Below are 22,068 nucleotides of genomic sequence, written 5' to 3'. Positions count from 1 at the left end.
TGCACATGCGCAAAGAAATGCACGATCAAGCACGCGCACTTGCACACGCACAGCAAAGATTGGGACCAGACGGACTATTTAAAAGGTGCCTCTGCCTGTGCTGAGTGCTGACTGGACTTCAGCTGTTCCCTGTTTCCTGCTCGTTCATGTGTGATTTCCTTGTTGCTGACCCGGCTTGTTCCTGACCTGATTCTTGATTACTCTCCTGCTTGATACTTGTACCTGACCTCGGCTCTGCTCCTGACTTTGGCTTGCTTATGATTTGGTACCTCGCTGTCCGCCCGTTGATGACCCCGGCTATTCCTATGACATTGCTCCTGTCTCCCATCCCAGCTTCCTGCCTTGCTCTGGTGCACACCTGGCGATCTACCATACCAGCTCTGCATATCACTACTGTTTCTGAATCGGAGGTTCATCAGTCTTCCAAAGCTTCCAACTGCTACAAACAACATCTGCTGGCGCTCTTGTCCCCCTGGTCCCTAGACACCCTCTGTTCCACTTCCAGAGGGGTCAGGGCTAGTGACACAAGTCAATTCAGTCTCCAATCAGGTACGTGACACTGAGACAGTTCTGGTCAGTGATCAAGCCTGGGCACCAAAAACTCCATGGGTTCCTAAGTTTCAACCCTGGACTCCTGGTAATCCAAAATCATAAGGTTTAGGCACTGTCTGTGATTGCTGCCAGCAGCCCGGACAGTGTGATCTATTCTAAAGAAAGACTTTAAAGCAAAACTGAGGCATTCACTGCCACTGCTGTTCCTCCTTTCAGCAATCAGAGGAACTGAGGCATGTTGACCACGAAAGAGGATCCTGACACTCTCTAGAAAGACCCTGACCACCCAAGAAGATTTTACACCGCACATCTTAAAAGTGGCACTGTTTTTTCTGCAATTTTCCCCCTGTTTTGGGGATCAAACAGGGTGGCCAACCAAAAATGGTCCTTCTCCTTCATGGCTTGAATTTTGGGATCCTTGCGTAGCCACTGCAGCATAAACGAGTCAATTAGCTAAAAATTTCCTACAGCTGATACCCCATGTCTTCATTGTTGCTGATGACAACAGTGTCCTCAATAATCTTACTCCACCCATGTAAATCTCTCAGGGTTTCTGAGGGTTGAAATGTATCCCTGGAAGCATTCCCCATCTCCTCTTCACCGTCAAAACCTCTACCCTCCTTCTAGTACTCCTCCTCTGACAAATGTTGCCTCACAGAGATGAAGTCAGTTGTGAAAGGAATCTGCTGGCCTTGAAGCACTAGGAAGTCCTTCTCTTTCTCCTGCTGTGCCTCCAGTGCCTGATCTATTACATTGTGCAGTGTGTGCTCCAGCAGGAACATCTGAGGGATCATGTTGCTAATCCCCACCTCACCATATTGGTTACCTCTTCAAATCGCAACAAGATGGTACATAATTCCATGAATCACTAGTTACTGCTTTGGTGAAAAGAACCCAAGATCCCCAAAGCCTATCCTCCTGTACTTGTACAGGTGCTTGTTGTCTGACCTCCTGCAGGTGCAGCTGCTGCACAATGGTCAACGTTGAACTGATTACTGCATGTGTAGTACATTGCCACTTGCTCCAGTTCCATAACCAAAGTTTGTACATTGGCATAGACTTGGAGCTGAAGGAAGAGACTGCAGTAGCCTATGCAATGCACCTGCGATTCACTGATTGTGGCTGCAATGCTTTGCAGGCTCATATGCACATTGTTTTCTGCAAATGTGGGTGCATTTATTATTTTTGTGCAAAAGGTAGACTTTGCCTTTAGGTTTACTGTATATTGCTACATGAAAGACCTTCTTCCAAACTAGTTCTCCCTGTAAATATACTCTCTCAGCTGTTCCTATATACTGCAAGCCTGCACACACTAACAAAAGACTGCTGAAAATGCTTACCTTTAGGGGAAAGGGGCTGACACATAAGAAAGCCCCCATTACTGGCCCTCCTAAGCCACCTGTTTCTAGTTCTAAGGCCAGAAAGAGTATAATCTGTAATTATTTACTATGGCAGTAAACAATCACATTAGTTTATATTTTCTGGAAGTACACCAAAGATGCAGCATGCAGGACTTTGCAGGTGCAGTTTCAGAAAACGTGGCGAATACCTAATAGAATCTATGTGACCATGGTTAAAACCATGGGTAAAACTGCAGTGCACCAGTGTGAACCCACTTAAAAGCACATAAGACTAAGTACTATTATAGGCGGATGAAACAACGGAAAATTCTTTGGTTGCAGTTATAAAAGGTACTGCTGGAGGACAACATAGAAAGAGGGGGAGGGAGAGAGATTTGGGAGAGAGAAGGAAAGAAGGGAAGAATTGAGGGAGGGAGGGGAAAGTTCTGTCACAGTGCTTGCTCAATTGGGTGGTCCTGGATTCAATTGGGTGGCTCAGTCAGTGGCTTCATGTTCATGATGTAGCTGGCAGCTGTTCTGTTTAAAGTTTCTGGTCCACACAACCCCTTCACATACACAGCACAGGCTACATGCTGAGGATTGGAGTGTGGGGTGGACACAGGAACAAAGGAGGAAAGGAGCAGATCCAGCATCCCTCCCATTCATGCAGTAGAGAGGATGTGCTGGCTGGGCACTGTGAGAATGTAACAGAAACACTCAAACATGACAGATGCACCCAGCCACCCCTAAATTTATGGACAGCTTCTCCTTTCCCATGGACATTTATGAACAGGAGAAATCAGGCTCTTTTTTAAAAATTGGTACAGTTGGCAATGCTGCCTGTAAATGAAAAAAATAGATAGTATCCCCAGCGTCCACCCATGGTGCCTTGGCAAGGGTGAAGTCATCCTGCTTGTGGTGTATAGAATATTCCGTATGTTGCTGAGAAGGTGCTGCCATCACTTTGCTACAGTCTGTTCCCATGTGATTTGGAGTACTCAGCATTTCCCCAGACCTCAATGGAGGATGATGACATCATTCCGTGCACCACAGATGCCAGAGAAAAGGAGAGTAAAACATATTTTTTATACAGTGACTTGAAAAAGTATTTGTACCCCTTGAAATTTTCCACATTTTGTCAGGTTACCACCAAAAAAATGCACGTAAATTACACACAGGTGGACTCTATTTACTAATTGGGTGACTTCTGAAAGCAATTGGTTCCACTAGATTTTAGTTAGGGGTATCAGAGTAAAGGGAGGCTGAATACAAATGCATGCCACACTTTTCAGATATTTATTAAAACAATTTGAAAACCATTTATCATTGTCCTTCCACTTCACAATTATGTTCCACTTTGTGTTGGTCTATCACATAAAATCCCAATAAAATGCATTTACGTTTTTGGTTGTAACATGACAAAATGTGGATAATTTCAAGGTGTATGAATACTTTTCAAGGCACTGTACTTGAGCAGGCTTTTTTTTATAACTTTATTTACAGTGTTTCACCAAGAGAGAGGAGCAAAGGTAAACAGCAAACCTTGCATGTAGCGCAACATCCACTTTAACCAGTTTCCGCCAGCAGCGCTCACATATGCAGGGGCAGGGCAGGTGAGCCTTAACACACAGCTGCCGCATTTATGTGTCCACAGAGAACCATTGCTTTTGCTGAGAGTGGCATGAACAGCTCCAGGCCATTGTTCATGATTGGGAGCTTCCAACCATGTACCTGCTGTGACAGCCAATCATGTGGTCACATGATAAGGAAGCCCATCTCTTCCTCTTGGTGTAAGGAGTTTCTTAAAGAACTGCTGAGCAGCAGAAGTGCCAAGGGTTTATGTGCATTAACATGTTAAAGCCTGACTTCAGGGTATTACCAACCCCCCTCTAACTATCTGCTAGAATGAAAAAGAAACTATCTAAATGTCCACTTACTTAACTGAAGCCACAGTCACATAATGATCCTTCTTTTTTCCGTTTACATCTGGGCAGGGCTTTTTCTCATAAATTAGGTGCAGATACTTCCCCCTTCCAAGTTACCACTTCTCACCGCAACCAACCCACCTTCAAGGGGTACAATACCCTACCCATCTCCCAGTACCACCTGATTGGAGAATGCAGAACCAAGTATCATTTTGTAATGCTAAGTAATTTGTATGTAATTTGTTAATGATAACAAGTGTAGCACTCTCAAGTGTTCTAATAGTGTTAGTGTAGGTACCGTATTTGTCGGCGTATAAGACGACTGGGCGTATAAGACGACTGGGCGTATAAGACGACCCCCTACTTTTCCTGTTAAAATATAGGGTTTGAACTATACTCGCCGTATAAGACTACCCCTCTTCCAACGCACACCAAATAAAAATGAAAAAACATCAGATTTGATTTCAATATGGTATGGTATTTCAGTATGGTATTCCAATGATGGGGTGCTATTCCTCCCACTGACACCAATGATGGGGCATGATTCCTCCCTCTGATACCAATGATGAGGCACTACTCCTCCCACTGACACCAATGATGGGGTGCTATTCCTCCCACTGACACCAATGATGGGGTGCTATTCCTCCCACTGACACCAATGATGGGGCATGATTCCTCCCTCTGATACCAATGATGAGGCACTACTCCTCCCACTGACACTAATGATGGGGCACTATTTCATCCACTGACACCAATGATGGGGCACTATTCCTCCCACTGATAACAATGATGGGACACTATTCCTCCCACTGACACCAATGATGGTGCCCCATCATTAGTGTCAGTGTGTGAGGAATAGTGTCCCATCATTAGTCAGTGGGAGGAATAGTGCCCCATCATTGGTGTCAGTGGGAAGAATCGTGCCCCATCATTGGTGTCAGTGGGAGGAATAGTGTCCCATCATTAGTGTCAGTGGGAGGAATAGTGCTCCATCATTAGTGTCAGTGGGAGGAATAGCACCCCATCATTGGTGTCAGTGGGAGGAATAGCGCCCCATCATTGGTATCAGTGGCAGGAATTGCGCCCCATCATTGGTGTCAGTGGGAGGAATAGCGCCCCATCATTGGTATCAGTGGAACGAAAAGTGCCCCATCGTTGGTGTCAGTGGGGAGGAGGAATAGTGCCCCATCATTGGTGTCAGTGGGGAGAATAGTGCCCCATCATTGGTATCAGTGGGAGGAATAGTGCCCCATCATTGGTGTCAGTGGGGAGAATAGCACCCCATCATTGGTGTCAGTGGGGGAGGAAAAGTGCCCCATCATTGGTGTCAGTGGGGAGGAGGAATAGTGCCCCATCATTGGTGTCAGTGGGGAGGAGGAATAGTGCCCCATGGTTGGTGTCAGTGGGGGAGGAATAGTGCCCCATCATTGGTGTCAGTGGGGGAGGAATAGTGCCCCATCATTGGTATCAGTGGGGAGAAAAGTGCCCCATCATTGGTGTCAGTGGGGGAGGAATAGTGCCCCATCATTGGTGTCAGTGGGGAGGAGGAATAGTGCCCCATCGTTGGTGTCAGTGGGGGAGGAATAGTGCCCCATCGTTGGTGTCAGTGGGGGAGGAACAGTGCCTCATCGTTGGTGTCAGTGTGGAGGAGGAATAGTGCCCCATCGTTAGTGTCAGGGGGAGAGGAGCGGCTGCTCCTTTTTTCAGTTCGGCCGCTTGATTTTCGCAGGGCCGTTCGGCTCCGCCTCCTCGCCGGTGATTGGTTGCCTGTGTGCCTTTCCAGTGCTTGCGCCCAATCACCGGTGAGGAGGCGGAGCCGAGCGGGCGTCGGGACCATCGAGCGGCCGAACTGAAAGAAGGAGCAGCCGCGCTTCCTGGACCGGATCGTCGTGGAACCGGGACCGGAGCCAGGTAAGGTACAGCAGCCCCTCTGCCCACCCCTGTACTTGGTGTCCGTTGGAGGAGGAGGGGGGGTGGCGCCGCCCCTCGAAAAAGTGCCGCCCTGACACCGGCTCGCCGTATATCGGCGTATAAGACGACCCCCGACTTTTCAAAAGATTTTCACGGGTTGAAAAGTCGTCTTATACGCCGGCAAATACGGTAATCTTATTATGGAATGATTCATGGTAACTGTGTGGGTCTGTAATTAGGTTTGGTTACTGCAGGTCAGGCTGGGCCAGTCAGCAGGTTGGGACTTTGTTGCCTCCACCTAGTTCTGGAGAACCATGGAAGCTTCCAAGAGCCAATAGGAGGAAGGGGTGGAGACATGTTTATGAAGTCTGACCAATCCCAGGCTTGGAAGCCCTGGTAGTGTGGTAAGGCTAACCCATAAATATGAGAGAGCCATGCTAGCAGGGGAGTCAAGTGGAAGATGGAGTGCTGAGGAGGCTGTTATTGGCCGGGAAGGGGTCTTCTAGGTGTAGGGCAGGGGTAGGCAACCTGCAGCTCTCCAGCTGTTGCAGGACTACAAGTTCCATCATGCCTCTGCAAGTCATAGCTGTAACTGTCAGTTTTGTAATGTTGCAATGCCTCATGAGAAATGTAGTTCCACAACAGCTAGAGAGCCGCTGGTTGCCTACCCCTGGTCTAGGGGGAACTTGGCCTCCAGGCTTGGCTCGGGCTGGCTCAGGAAGGTCCATTCAGGATCATGGTTTGGGAGCATGGAGGACAGCGTGAGCATATCAGCACACCCAGGAATTCACGAGGGGAGAGGCTGCTACATGTAGCAAGCTTTCAAAGGACAGCGCTGTGTTTAACCCATTATACTTTTCCTAGGAGATCTTCAGAGCAGTCAGAAGGGCTGGTAGTGTCTGTAGGCTGTGGAGCTGGGGGCAGTTCTACAGGTAGAGGAGATACTTCTGCATCTAGTTTGCAACAATCTGTGCTCATTTTCAGAGGGGCCTGAGAGTCCTTAGTCTGTAAGGGGTTTTTGCTACTGATCCATAAAGACTGACCGTATTCAAGGAAAATAACAGTCCAGGATCTTTTTCTGTTCATAGGAGGGAAGTTGTCCTTGTACATTGCTTCAGTCAAGTTTGGCATCCCATAATCCATTTTACCCTATCCAAGTTATTTCCCCCAATTAAACAACAAAACCAAGCTCATGGACTGTTCACCAACTGTGGATGCAAGTGTGGACAAAATGCGTGTTGCCTGGCTGTGCCCTACACAAGAAAAGTAATGGGATACATCCCTGAATCCAGCAACAATACACCCCCAGCAAAAATAGATCTCCACAGCAACAAAATATCTCTCCAGTAACAATGGACCCCCCAGCAACAACAGACCACCTGTAAGACAATACTCCCACGCCAGCAACAATGGATCAATCAACAATAATTCCTCCTGCAACAATAGATCCCCCCCCATAAGCAACAATAAATTCCCCAGCAGCCATCATCAATAGACCCTCCAGCACACCACATAACCTCTTGTCATTACATGAATTCAGTGCTGGAGGTGGTGAAACTGCGTTCCTCCTCACTCTTGCTGAAAAAAATCCTGCTTTTGGAGATCCTTCTTTGATTGTCCACATTACTGCCTGCTTGATGTGCACAATTCCTGTTGGTGGAAGTGACACTTGGTGGAAGTGACACTTGCGGTGGCAGGGCCCTCTTTCATAGACTCTAGAGGCAGGAGAGCTCACAGGAGCAGTGAGGGGACTGGTGCCCAAGAAGATAATAAAAATGGAAAAATGTCTGGTGCCTAGGAGAGGAAATTAGCTTGGCTCGTAGAGGAAACTGTGACTATGATCCATTACACTGCAGAGTGGCTTAGTAAGTGTCTGCAATCAAGACTGATTAGTAAGGTAATTAATACACAATGTACTATATACATTTATTTTTTTCCTGGAGATGGGCTTAAAGCTTTCAGGAATATTTTGGCTTTATATACAATACACTTTAAAGTGGAAGTAAAGTCCACTTTGTAAGTTGTACCTACAGGTAAGCCTATAATAAGGCTTATCTGTAGGTACAGTGAATATCTCCTAAACATTCGCACAGCATGCAGTTGGTGATGTCATGCGCTCTGTAGGGATGAAGCAACACGTCGGACCATCAGAGCTCCATGCTACAGCCAAGGGCTCCCGTACGTGATGTCATTGCGGCTCCGGTCATTCATAATCGAAAAGAAGACTGGGTGAAGATGGCGGCACCAGGGACCCATGACAGTGCGGTGCTGGAGGGCTCCATGTAAAACTACAGAAAAACTAAAAATCCTCCTGCGCTGATACGGAAATACCCTAACCAATAGCGGCCAACACCCAATGATAATACCAATCAGAACAAAAAAAAGAAAAAGAATGGTGCAGCGCTAACTACAAAGGTGAATAGAAATGAATAAACATGAATAAAAATAAATGTGTGTCCATACAATCATAAAGTGCTAATAAATCAACAAACCAAAAATATACATATAACAATATAGTGCTAATCAAAACCGTGATAACAAAGTGAACAATACTAGTGTATGGGTCACCTTAGTGACCTAAAAATGGTGATAAACACACACAATATAAAATGAAATAAACTGGTGTTAAGTGTCCTTGATAATAATCAAAAAACCTTTTAAAGCAAGTACTGATAAGTCCATAAAGTAACAAGTGCTGATAAAATGTGATAAAACACCATGCAATGTGTTAAACGTGAACACTTTGTGCAAGTGCCGGCACACTTTAAATCCACTCCAGCTGCAGTGCCTCCTCACCTCCTTCCTGCGACCCAAAAAGGCCCAACAGGCATTCAGGATCACTCTGGATCCTTTATATCTCCGGCTAATACCTCTCCAGAAAGCCAAGGATCATAAACGGTCTCCTATTCAGCCTCCTTCATACCCCAAGGAAGTCACGAGACCACGTGACGTAACGCGTAGGTAGCGCCGATACGCAGCTTCCGGTACGAGCGACGCACTTCCGGTGGAGGACGTAAGTTCATGTGAGTGTACTTCCTATGTTTAAATATAGACTGCATTATTATTAATACTACACTATAGAGGATCTTTTCTAATACTCACTGGGATTGTGAGTAATATACCCTACAAAGTATCCTTCTAAAAGGCAGAGGAGGAAGCATTTGGAGGCTGAATAGGAGACTGTTTATGATCCTTGGCTTTCTGGAGAGGTATTAGATATAAAGGATCCAGGATCCAGTTTATTTCATTTTATATTGTGTGTGTTTATCACCATTTTTAGGTCACTAAGGTGACCCATACACTAGTATTGTTCACTTTGTTATCACGGTTTTGATTAGCTCTATATTCTTATATGTATATTTTTGGTTTGTTGATTTATTAGCACTTTATGATTGTATGGATACACATTTATTTTTATTCATTTTTATTCATTTCTATTCACCTTTGTAGTTAGCGCTGCACCATTCTTTTTCATTTTTTTGTTCTGATTGGTATTATCATTGGGTGTTGGCCGCTATTGGTTAGGGTATTTCCGTATCAGCGCAGGAGGATTTTTAGTTTTTCTGTTCATCTTATTAAGTCTGCCATAATGTACTAGTATGCGGTGCATACTAGTACAATATGACCTAAATCTGCATGGGGTCCATTATTTTGTTTTTTGGGGGGGGGTTTACTACCACTTTAAGCAAAAGAAATCTTTCACTTGTTCTCAGGGAAGCACGATAGCTAGACTCAGCTGACCATACTTATAAAAAAAGAAATTGCCCATTTATCAATTAACAGTCCAGAGTTCCCCATCTCAAATGAGAATCCATAATTTGTCCCCAGGTAACCCACCAGCCTACTGATTTTCTCAGCTTTAATGAATAATCAGACAATTTACAAAGGAAGCGACTATGCATGTAAAGGTGGGAAATGGATTTCTGGAAGCTGATGATGAAAAGGTCATGTGTTAAGCCGACTGTTACTGTCATCATTTATTTATCACCAGTGTACCAGAACGCGGGACTAGCAGTCTCAGACACAGAAAATGCAATGTCAAGAAATACCTATTTCCACATGAGGAGCTATAAGCAAGGACTGCAACTGGATGGAGACATTATTAATCACTGCTTCTGCCAATCACTGCAGTAAATCCAGTTTTGATTTCACAAATTGTAAAGTAGCAATGTATCAAACTTCCATAAAAAAAATTTTTATGCTATTTTGTAATTCTAAGCATTTGGAACCCATAGCAAGCAATCAATACGTAGCATACATTTGTTTTATTTTGATGAGAAACAACTCACTAGAGGGGTAAATCAGGTGAGACATCCTCAATCAGCAAGGAATAGCTGAGAGCATTGATTGAATTATTATGAAAAATCTGCAGAATTCAACTGTCCTTAAAGTGGTATTAAATCCCAAACCAAAAATGTAATATATTACGGCTTACCAATCATTCGATGTGGTGGCTGCATCAGTTTTAGTTTCTTAGGCTTTGTTCCCTCTGTTTTCACCTGGCGATCTGGTCAGTAATACCCCTCCCGTATTAGAGTGCTCCCATTGTGGATGAATGAGCAAGGGGCAGCATTGGCAGTCTGAAGGAAGTAGTGTTAGATGTGCTAGCAGATTTACACTACCAAACTCAAGCCAAACTCCAGCTATTACTTTATAAGTAGTTACACCAAACAGTTTTTTTTTTCTTCTGGGATAAAGATTTTACATAAATAAAAGCTGATCATTGTAAGCACCCCTGCTAGTGTTAAACGGTTTGTCTCATCCAAGTAAACTGATAAATTCTTCTGGAGAGCTTGATCTTTTGAAAAAAACAGACTTGCTGGCCAGATCATTAGATGAAAATAGAAGAAAGAAGAAATCTTAAAAAAGAAAACTAATGCAGTAATCACATCAAAAAACGGTAAGCTGCATTTCAATAAATGTTTGCTTTTGAGTTTAATACTATTTTCATTTTGAAGAACAGTCCTAACTTTTAAAAACAACATTTTTAAACTATAGCCCGAGAAGCTTTTTCATAAAGATTATTCTGTTCTTTTGTGACCCATCTAATCAAGATGTGCAGTTACAGCAAAATCTATTGAAGCGTAAATTATTTCCTAGACTGCATGTCCAGCAAAACCTTTTCCATTGGGAAACAATGGACCTGCTTTCACATTATATTGCTATTCCGTGTTTAGTTACGGATATTTCCCTCACTTACCTACTGACGCTGGGTTCACCAAAAAGGAACTGAAAGAACATATCCAACTGCAACACAGACACAAATAAACTGCCTTTTGTTAAAAAAAAATTAATTTCAGTCCCCTGAAATTGTTGTCCCATCCCTCTTCTCCCACGTGGCTTTCTGAGTGTCTGGCACACGCACATATGTGATGAAAGTCTCTGCAGGGTTCTGAAGATTTGGCAGAGATTTTTGTCACATCTGTGCATGTGCCAGACACCTTCAGCACATTTGCGAGCATGCGCAAACAACGGCAGTATCTGCAGTCTTTGTACTTTTGGTGTCCACACGCATGCATAGGAAACTTCTGCGTTTCATGTGCAGGTTCCAATGGCGTGCGTGCGTCCGTCCAACAGTAAAATTACCGGCTAGGATGACTGACATGGACATCCCAGGAGGAAGGAGGGGCACAATACCATTCTTGCCTAGACGAGGAACAAGAAATTGCTACTGTGAAGCCCTAATAACGTAAAAACCAATAATACTAAATTTGTATCCAATTGTGGGAGAGCCAGAACGAAAGAAGTTATTTTATTGGCTGAAGTTTCACTTTAATTAGAGCAAAGGAAAGCTGGACCTCAGCCAATTTTTTTATTGCTGTGTTTCCCTATTGCAGATTCTCCCTCAACTTAGGTCTTTTAGCAAATGTCAACATGATTTATCCATAAACCATTTTTTAAACCTTGAAGAAGAGGGAGGCTTATCCCCTGAAATGTGTTGATGTATCCAGTGTTCTTGTTCAATAAAGATCATTCCCAAGCAAGGTGGCCATCTTTACTGTGTGCTCCTAACCACATATTCAGGTTATGAATTATTTAATGGTAATGAATGCTCATGCCTGTCTGCTGTGATTTACTGCACATTTGTACAGTGTTATGCTAGCAAAAGACCATTACAAATTGTTTTGAAATGACGTGTTACAATAACACAAACATTTTTAGTAAATGACAATATAGTAAGTGTTTTCCAATGCAGAGTTTAGCATAAAATCCAAGAAATAATGTGATTCAGAATCAGCAAAAATGTGATTCAGATTCGGCAAAAAACCCAAAGACATATTGATTTGTCACACGAACTGCATTTGCCCGGCTCTGAAAAGTGCAGAAATGTGTCTGGCGTGAATGAGACCTTAGACTAATGGCACTCAATGTCACTTTTCTAAATGATGACCTCTCCTTGGGACGGGATTCACATAAGCCTCACAGACAGTTCCTAATCCATTCTAAATAGGGGAAACTAGAGAGCACAAAAGTCTACTCCAAAAGTTCCAAGAGTTGCAATGTATCCTGACTGATTAGGAGAATACAACATTAACCAGTAACCTTGCCCAAAAAGCGACACTTACCCTCCATTTATATCAAGCCTGACTTTGAAATCGTGCGACTTACAGTGAAGTCGCACGATTTCAAAGTCGGGGGACCGGCCAATTTCAGGTGCGATTTGCAAGACATCTGATACAGATGTCTATGCAAATTGCACACGATGTGACCGGGGGCTTAGACAGATTAAGTTAGAAAGGGCAAAGCCATAGCTTTATTTGTGTAGCACTACCCCCTTAGGAGTTGCTGGGTTATTTTCAGGCTCACTGTCGTTCTGGACCCCTTTCTGAAAGCCCAACCCCTGCTGACACCACAAGATTCCTTTAACCAGAGTAAATTAACACCAGAAAGTATACTCACACACAGATTAGAGTGAACTGATATGAGATTTATAATAAATTTCAATGTAAACTTGGCTGAACAGTACAAACTGGTATTGATACTCAGAATGGCAATAATTACTCTAAGCAACTCTAAGCAATGATGTAACACATAAAGCAGAAGTTCAATCAATGTTAGCAGCCCTACTTTTCAGAAATGAACCCAATGCCTCTGACCTGAGGTGATGGCAACGCCAGTAAGCAATAAAAATTAGTAACAATGGGGCTAGCTCACTTTTGGTCCTCAGAGTGTGACGGCAAGGTTTAAATCTGAGGTAAAAGAGCTCTTTGACCAGGGTAGTCAATGTCCCTTTGAATGTGGTGAGGACTTCTTTGCGTGCTCGCTGGGGCCCAAATGGTGCACAAGTAAGCAGGGATATAAATGATGTAAGTGATAGTTCCTGACAAGATTGATACTAAGGGGAGGTAGAAGAAAAAAACAAAGACTTTCTCTTTAAGTGACACTTGATTTGCATGTGGTCTCCTTTCATGTGATGAGAAAAGAGCAGCTTTTAGGCAAATAAAGTGTTAAACTGGCAAATGGGCTTGTTGGCAAAAGGGCAACTCCACTCCGGGATGTGGTGACCAATGGCAGTAGTGGTAGAATTTCCTTTAAGAGGATAAGCCAGTGTTTCAGGGAGTTCTCATGTGACCTGACCTGCAGGAGGTGTGCACTGCGGTCAGCTCTAATGATTTAACTGTACTGCAAATGTGTTCAACAATGGCGGCTATGGGAACTAGGCTATGGGAACATGTGTTAACTGGATGCAATGTCCACAGCTGTGTACAGGTAAAGTAGCAGTTATGAGGAGAATGTGCAGTGTTCTCTTGCTTAACTGGTGTATAAGACTCTCTCACCCGACCGGTGGCTTCCAGCAGGTTCTGGCTGTCTCTCTCTCGGTGAGTGGAGGCCCCTACAGGTTCTCCGGTCTCACGTGCAACGTTCTGTCCAGTCCCTGCACTCTGGGTCACCTGCTGGCAGACTGTCTCGCTGAACAAGGTGGCAAGGTCAGTGCTCAGCGTCTCCTCCTTGCTTCTCCTCTCTCCAACTCTGCGGCCTGGTCCAATTCTCTGGCAGTCTGCACCTCTCCCTCTCTCTCTGCTTCCTCTCTCCAGCTCTCTCCCCTCTCACTAGCTGTCCAGTCTCTGGGGCTTGTGTATATATATGCCCCCGCCCACATGCCAGCACTTCTGGGAAAAGTAGTCCTCTGATACACTGCTCCCCAGCAAAGTCCTGCGATTCAGTATACAAGGTCCATGGGGCTGCTCTGAAGAATGTCAGTGAATTTGCAGGACACTGCCATCTTCTGTTGGTTTTAACATCCTGCAGCTGACATTACAGCAAAGGTGTTACATTTCAAATTTCCAACATAAACACTTAACCAGTGTCAGTTACAGTTAGATTGTTTACACACTTAAACATTAACTTGCCCTAGTCTAAAAGACTTGTCCTCACCATGAGTGCCTGACAGACATTGAATTGACCCAACTTCCACTCAAGGGTGATTTACAATGCCTGTCAGTTTTTTCCATCCGAATTTCATAGGGGAGATTTCCCTTCATTCTTTGTCCCATTGCCAAAACAAGAAGTGAGAGGAAATCCCTCCGAAGTGAAGGAATACTGCAGTGTCATCAGGGTCACCATTACTAGTGTCGCCTTTGGAAAATTTCCCCTCTATTACTGTTTTGGTGACTACCCAAAATGTGGGATTTTCTTTTACTTTTGATGATAGCAGTAAACAGGACAAACATTTTCATTTTGGATAGCGTAAGGAAGGGTTATAGCCCCTGTCAGATTTCCTTTTTTTTTTACCTCTGTATCCCATTCGGGAGATTTACCTTCATAGCCAAAACAGGAAATGAGAGGAACTTTTTGCAAATTAAGGGAATCCTTTGGAACCCCACCTCCCCCACGTCACCAGAACTAGTGTCCCCATTGGAAGAATTCCCCTCTATTCCTGTTTGGTGACAGCCCAAATTTTGTGATTTTCATTCACTTTCACCGGGATAAAGGTAAATAGGGCAAATGGAGAGGGTGAATCTCTCTAACAGAGGCATGGGCAGCAATAAATACCTTACAGGTGTTCTAATCCTTCTCCACTCTATTCAAAACTGGAAAAAAGAGTGTTGGCTTTAGTTACACTTTAATATGTAAAGATATCCAGTTCTGTTTTTCAGAAGAGGTTCTACAGCAGCTGGGGGTGTAGCAGGTGCTGACAGCGATTAAGCTATTTTTATGTTTCCTAATGGCCTCTGTGAAAATGCTGATTGCTCATTTTTAGGATGTTTTACAATTGATTCTGTCAATGTGAAGCACATATTTAAAAGCACATGATTTCTTACAGTGCAAATAATTTCCGCATTTTGTAGGACTTTGATGAATCAGCATGAAGACTTGGGCACACCAATGAGAGATAGTTTACAGCCTGCATTACTGCCAGGTATACAATCTACACATTATGAATAACTCTTTCCCTTCCAAAGTACCACTATTTCTTATAAATATTAGTAGGCATTCATATTTTGTCCATTTAGAAACACATCCAATTATTTCTTAAGCAATCTGCTGAATTAGCTAGAACCATCTCCTTGGTACAACCAGATAAAACTTAATCTGCTATCCAGAGAAGTCTTCTCCTGGATCTAACCAGTCTACTAATCCCTGATGTTTCTTGTCTGGATTCAGCAAAGGGGTGGCAGACACTCCGATCATATAACTCTGGCTGAGCAACCAATCAGCGCTTCAACCTCATACACAACACACAATGGCCTCAATCGACATGCTGAAGCTCACAACTGTCACAACTGAAGCTAGTGATATTTAAAGTTTAACAAAAATGTTTTTCCAAGTTTTAGATATAGGGATGTTTACAACCTCTATCAGTTTTTTATTGCTGTCCATGTGTCCGTTAAATGTATCCAATACATCGCTATTTTTCAATGGAAGAAAAGGTGAACAAAGATCCAAAATGTTATGGTAGTCAAAGAAGGGGTATCTTTCAAAGGGGACACCTTTCGTTGTGCTAACTGTCAGAGGTGAGATTTATGCTCATTTTGTGGAGATTTCCTCCTACTACTTGCTCAATCTATGGATACAGGTAGAGCAGTAAAATTCCTGAAGATGCCGCTGGGCAAAACGTATGTTGAAGCACGATTATGTCACTTCCGGGTCCAGGGACATGACGTTCAGCCATAGCGAGGTTTGGAGTAGACGTTGGCCATATCTGATATTCACAAGCTGTAGCTACTGGTGCCGGTACAATAGGCACCACTTTATGTTGGTCACCAGCTCTGAGGAAAGGGATTCGTCCCCGAAACGTGTCAGCCATTTGACCGCACTGACAGTGAGAACACCTTGCCTGCCGTTGTGGCCATTGTTATTTTTCTATGCTTTTTAGATACATGCTTCGTCTGTGAGTATGTTTTTATTATTCTTTCACTCCTACAATAAACCTTGGATAATGCACTAGCTGTGTGCGCCACCTGTTTTCTCTCTATCCAGTGGCTGATTTCCCCGTCTGAGGAGGGCTGCACCCCTGAAGCATTTCCTTTGGTTGTCGCTGTCCTGGTACCCTTGGCTTTCATTTTGGCTGTGCATATCCTAAGGCGCTGGGGAGTACATATGATATCCAGAGCAGTAAAATGTTCTCGATTAGGACACAGACAGAAGTAAAAACTTAATAAAGGTTCTAATCCTTGCCACACAATTCATAGCCAAGATTAATATTTTGGGCTGGAGTTACACTTTAAGGAGTGATATTCCATATGATTATGTATAAAATTTATTTTATAATGGAAATACAACAAAAATGAGTCAGATGTCATGACTTGACAGATTGTGAGGCTTACAACCTTCCCTTAAACCCCAGAATTACAAACATACCCTCCACCTCCTCCCAAATTTACCAGATGACAATAATTCTTTTTTTTAGTCAAATGGCCATAGCAACCATTTTATTGTGAATACAACGCAAAACTTTAATTACAGGAATAAAATGCACAGAACAAGCTATATCTAAAAAACAGACCTCTTGGTCAGTGTAAGGTTTTTGAAGGTACATATCATCTGAAAATTCAGTTATATCCACCAAAAAACCTCATTCAAGGACTCCAACAACTATTACACAATAGTTGTTGGGTTCATTTTAAGGAAATGGGAGGTAGACAAATGGAGGAGGATCAGGGGGTGAAAGGGCAGAAGAAACCTGTTCAGAGCTGGCTAAGCTATGACTGATCTTCAGTAAGAACCTCCCTCCTCCTATCCACTGGGATCCACCTACATGACCCCCACCCTTCAATCAGGTAGGTGCTTTTTTCCCTATATAAAACTAAACACACTTAACATGGATCACTCCCTCACTTCTGCGAGCCACAGTCATGTTGGCCTTTCCCTTAGCTGTGCTTACAGCTCCAGGCCTTATTCTTAAAGAGTGAACGCATAACCAGTACTTTCCATAAACATGAAAAAATTGTTCACCAACCTACCTCAGCTTGTTAATGGATAGTGCAAATAGCATTTTCAACTTACTGCCTGCAAACACTGTGCAAACCAAGAGAACTCTTATGGGCCCCTAGCACTGTGATGCTTTACGTGGAATTGTAAAGGTGTTGATATCTAGACAGATTCAGGGATTTATGCAAATTCAATGCAAAAACCATGTAATTATTTTTAATAAATACATAGCTGGATTAAATGCTGTCTGTATATCTGCCTGGATTTCGGCTTTAAAGAGACCCTGTCTTCAAACAATATATTTCTACAAAAATCTTCCTAGAAGTTTATATGCAAATTTAACATATTTTATGTAATACTGTATACCTGTAAATTCCTCACTTGTGTAGACTCAAGTGATACTCTATAGCAGCCTTTCTCAAACAGGTTTCCATGGAACTCTGGAGTTCCTCCAGAGGTAGCTACGGATTCCTTGAACAAGTAGCAATTTCTGCTTCTCAGATAACTAACCACTGATATCAAAGATCTTTTTGCTATTTGTAAGAATGCGATTCTCCACAGTGACCACACGTGTCTCCCCAGTGACCATCACACTAATTACCATGAGATTTACATAGAGTATATATTAGCAAGGGTTCCTTGGGACTGGAAAGTTATTTCAAGGGTACCTCAATGTTAAAAAAGTCAAGAAGGGCTGCTCTATAGACTCATCTGAAGCACAGCAAGTCAGCTTTTACATTTTCATTGTCTAAGACTTGTGGAAAAAAATTAGATAGAAGCTGATTGACTGCAATAGGCAATGGCAACAGAAGAGACAGAACATGTCTCGAATACTTTTTATTCATTCCTCCCTGACTGTCATAAATAATTGATAGCTGTACATAATTCTTGTCTACCTGTACATAATCCAGCAAAGGTTGTACTTCATTGCTTAGGGGCTTCCTAATAGTGACAATGGTGCACCATGCATGCCCAGTGAGCATCAGTATAGCCACCGGACATAGGGACAAAGCTTTGTCACCCAATAGCAGGAGGTGCCTCAATAATGACCCTTATGGCAGGATTTAGCAAGATGTTAATAAAAGCTGTAGATATAGAGACATAGGAAATTGCTTTTGAAATCATTGAAATGTTTTTAAAATGTTAAAGTATAAAGTAAAGAGAGATTTTAGTGATTGGATATTTTTTTATATGATGTAACTATTATTTATGAGCACAGTGCTGGTGACAAAATATTACATTATCATTAAAAAAATATTATGTGTATATATATATATATATATATATATATATATATATATCTACTGTATATATATATAGATATATCTATATATATATATATATTGCCAAAAGTATTGGGACACCCCTCCAAATCATTGTATTGTGTTGTTGTATGGTGTTCCAATCACCTCCATGGCCACAGTTGTATAAAATCTAACACCTAGGCATGCAGACTGCTTCTACAAACATTTGCGAAAGAATAGGTCGCTCTCAGAAGCTCAGTGAAATCAAGCGTGGTACCGTGATAGGTTGCTACCTGTGTAATAAGTCCATCCATGAAATTTCCTTGCTACTAAATATTCCACGCTCAACTGTTAGTGGTATTATAACAAAGTGGAAGAAATTGGGAACAACAGCAACTCAGCTACAAATTGGTAGGCCACATAAAATGACAGAATGGGGTCAACACATGCTGAAGTGCAAAGTGCGCAAAAGTCACCAACTGTCTGAAGAGTCAATAGCTAAAGACCTCCAAACTTCGTATGGCCTTCAGATTAGCACAACAACAGTGCGTAGAGAGCTTCATGGAATGGGTTTCTATGGCCGAGCAGCTGCATCCAAGCCTTACATCACAGTGCAATGCAAAGTGTTCTGGTGCAGTGTGGTGTAAAGCATGCCACCACTGGACTCTAGAGCAGTGGAGACATGTTCTCTGGAGTGACAAATCACACTTCTCAGTCTGGCAATCTGATGGAAGTGTCTGGGTTTGGCAGTTGCCAGGAGAGCGGTACTTGCCTGACTGCATTGTGCCAAGTGTAAACTTTGGTGGAGGGGGGTTATGGTGTGGGACTCATAAGTTATTGAAAACAGAAGATCAGCATTACAGCCAAGCAGCTAGTATTTTTAGCAGGAGGGCAGTTTCTGCATATCTTTCAGGGTTTCAAAGGGTTAGAAAGCAAAACATTTCACTGTAGAGAACATGCCTCCACTGCTCTAGAGTCCAGTGGTGGCATTCTTTACACCGCACTGCACCAGAATGCTTTGCATTGCAAGGCTTGGATGCAGCTGCTCGGCCATAGAAACCCATTCCATGAAGCTCTCTACACACTGTTATGCTAATCTGAAGGCCACATGAAGTTTGGAGGTCTTTAGCTATTGACTCTTCAGACAGTTGGCAACTTCTATTCACTGTGAGCTTCAGCATGTGTTGTCCCTGCTCTATCATTTTATGTGGCCTACCACTTCGTGGCTGAGTTGCTGTTGTTCCCAGTTGCTTCCACTTTGTTACAATACCACTAACAGTTGACTGTGGAATATTTAGTAGCAAGGAAATTTCACGGATGGAGTTATTGCACAGGAGGCAGCTCCTGAGAGCGACCCATTCTTTCATGAATGTTTGTAAGATGTAGAAGCAGTCTGCGTGTCTAGATGCTTGATTGTATACATCTGTGTCCATGGAGATGACTGGAACGCCTGAATCCAATGATTAAAGGGGTGTCCCAATACTTTTGGCAATATAGTGTAAAATATATATATATATATATATATATATCAGTCAGTAGGCATTGCACACGCTGCATCACATACATCAAGGCCATTTTAAACTCTGTTAAACTCTCTTTATATATCCCATTCATCTTTTACTATCTTATTTCTTTTTTGCCACAATTAAGGTTCTTCTTTTTGAAATGCACTGTTTGAACACAGTAAGCCTAGATGGAATCACAGTTGCATTTTGTTAGTAGTTTCATTATATGGTAGCCTTTTACCCATACCTTGTTATGCTTTTGCTGGTCCCTTGTCTTGGTATCCAGTATGTGATATGGGCTTTCTGATTCCTTGTTAAGGTAATAAACTAGTCTTGAGGGCAGTGTGATCTCTCTGTGCACTTCATTGCTCTGGTTGTGATTAGGGCTCTCTCTACTGCTGCCGTTTCGTTGAGATGTCTGCTCTTCTTCTGCTAGTGTGCCAGCAGTAGCAGCCGTATCATTGTGGTGCGGAGCTAATGGAAAAAGACAAACACAAAGACAGTATTCAGTACTTGTTTGGGAATAATGCTATGTGCATTAAAGCAATATATCAATGAATATCATTTATTTAATATTATTAAATAAAACCTGTGATTACAGAAACATGCAGGATGCCGTTGCTGACCAATTTTTCTGAAATGCTAGTTGCTTGGCTGTCATGCTTCAACACTTTTACTGACCTAGAAGAAAGCATACAGATCACATGTTCAGATTTTATTCTGACTTCACTTACTGCATGTTTGTTTCAAGCCAGGGACTCATAAGTTATTGGAAACAGAAGATCAGCATTACAGCCAGGCAGCTAGTATTTTTTAGCAGGAGGGCAGTCTCTGCATATCTTTCAGCGTTTCATAGGGTTAGAAAGCAAAACTTGTTCCTGGCAAATATTTAAAAAAATCAAACTATAATCCAACTATGTATTCATTACAATTGTAAATACAATTTTAAATACTGATAGAATAATTGTCTGAATTCTACTTTTATATTAACATCCCATACAACCTAAAACACCAGATGTTTGGCTGAAATTTGAATCCACATGAGTATGACCCCAAAGGTTTTTTTCTTTTTAAAAAATAAAAAGCAGCTCTGGATGCAATCTTCACTTTCAGACGGGAACTTTCAGAAGATGTCTTCAGCCCTCCAGATCAAATGACACCCAGCAGCTTAACCCAAAATACTGAGAAAAGTCTGAATCCAGAGCCGTATGTCCCTGCCACCCTGCACTCGGTGTATTTAGACATAAAATAGTGCAGATGCGGATGTCATCATGAAAGGGCTGCATCACCCAGAACCGCCCTAAAATAAAATACAGCAAATATTTCATTGGGATATATTTATAATGCAGTGTATGTAATATTCACCAAACATTCATTGAGGTGAATTTTCCTGATATATGTGGTGATTGATTTATCTGCAGTGAATATTTGGTGAATCTCATTTTCACTGCTCAAAAATATATTTCCCTTTTTGAAGAAATTGTTGAGCTAGTGGCAAAAAATTAACTAAACTTAAAATAAAGATGAATCCAGGCAGGTATACTTACCTTGAAAGATCTAAAGTGGTGAATTGTATACCACTATTTAAAAAAAGCCCCTATGTGTGCTTTATTGGTAACACTAGTGTAGCATTATCTGATACATGACCTCAACCAAAGGCCACCACTTAGAACAACTTAAGCCAACATGGCAGAAAATGCCAGAACAGAAACTTCATACCTGACCTTTTGTCTTTATTTGACAGCACCAAGTAGAGGTGACCATCTGCCTGTATCCAAACTGATACAGAGACGGCACTGGAAAACAAATATTTTGGTTATACTTAGATCCTGGCTTTTTAAATGTCTTGGGCACTGCATTTGTTAAATCTCCTTACATAATTCCTGACTCTTTTCCTGTCCTACTGAGATTTTTGGTGCCTTGCCAACCTTTGGGTGTTCAAGCATCTCCCGTAGCATTATGGAGATTAAAAAATGATTTTCAAAAATCCAACAGGTGGAGCAGGATCCATACTGCCCAAAACAGACCCAGGAACCCAAGCGAAGAAATCTTACCAATAAAGTCCATAATAAATGAAAAATTGTAATAGTTAAGATATTTAAGTGAGCACATTTTATCTAAGTATAGTAGCAGTAATTTACTTTGAGATTTTTATGTTCTATAAAGCTACAAGATATACTATATTATTGTGAGTATTGATTAGACAGACTTTATAAAT

The 22,068-nt window shown here is 42.4% G+C and overlaps 1 protein-coding gene across 4 annotated transcripts in view; it reads right to left on the bottom strand.

The window, feature by feature from the left end:
• ADAM23 (ADAM metallopeptidase domain 23) overlaps positions 1-22,068 on the bottom strand; it is a 243,664-nt gene that overhangs the window by 159,784 nt on the left and 61,812 nt on the right. For all 4 annotated transcript variants that reach the window (XM_089671082.1, XM_089671098.1, XM_089671077.1 and 1 more), the window contains exon 2: positions 20,098-20,324. In XM_089671082.1, coding sequence (XP_089527208.1) covers positions 20,098-20,324 — 227 coding nt within the window. The remainder of the gene's footprint in view (positions 1-20,097; positions 20,325-22,068) is intronic.

The sequence above is a fragment of the Staurois parvus genome, unplaced genomic scaffold, assembly GCF_062004578.1.
Source record: "Staurois parvus isolate SC_StPar_1 unplaced genomic scaffold, SC_StPar_1.0 ptg000011l, whole genome shotgun sequence".
Lineage (NCBI taxonomy): Eukaryota > Metazoa > Chordata > Amphibia > Anura > Ranidae > Staurois > Staurois parvus.
This window is presented reverse-complemented; position numbering and strand designations above follow the sequence as displayed.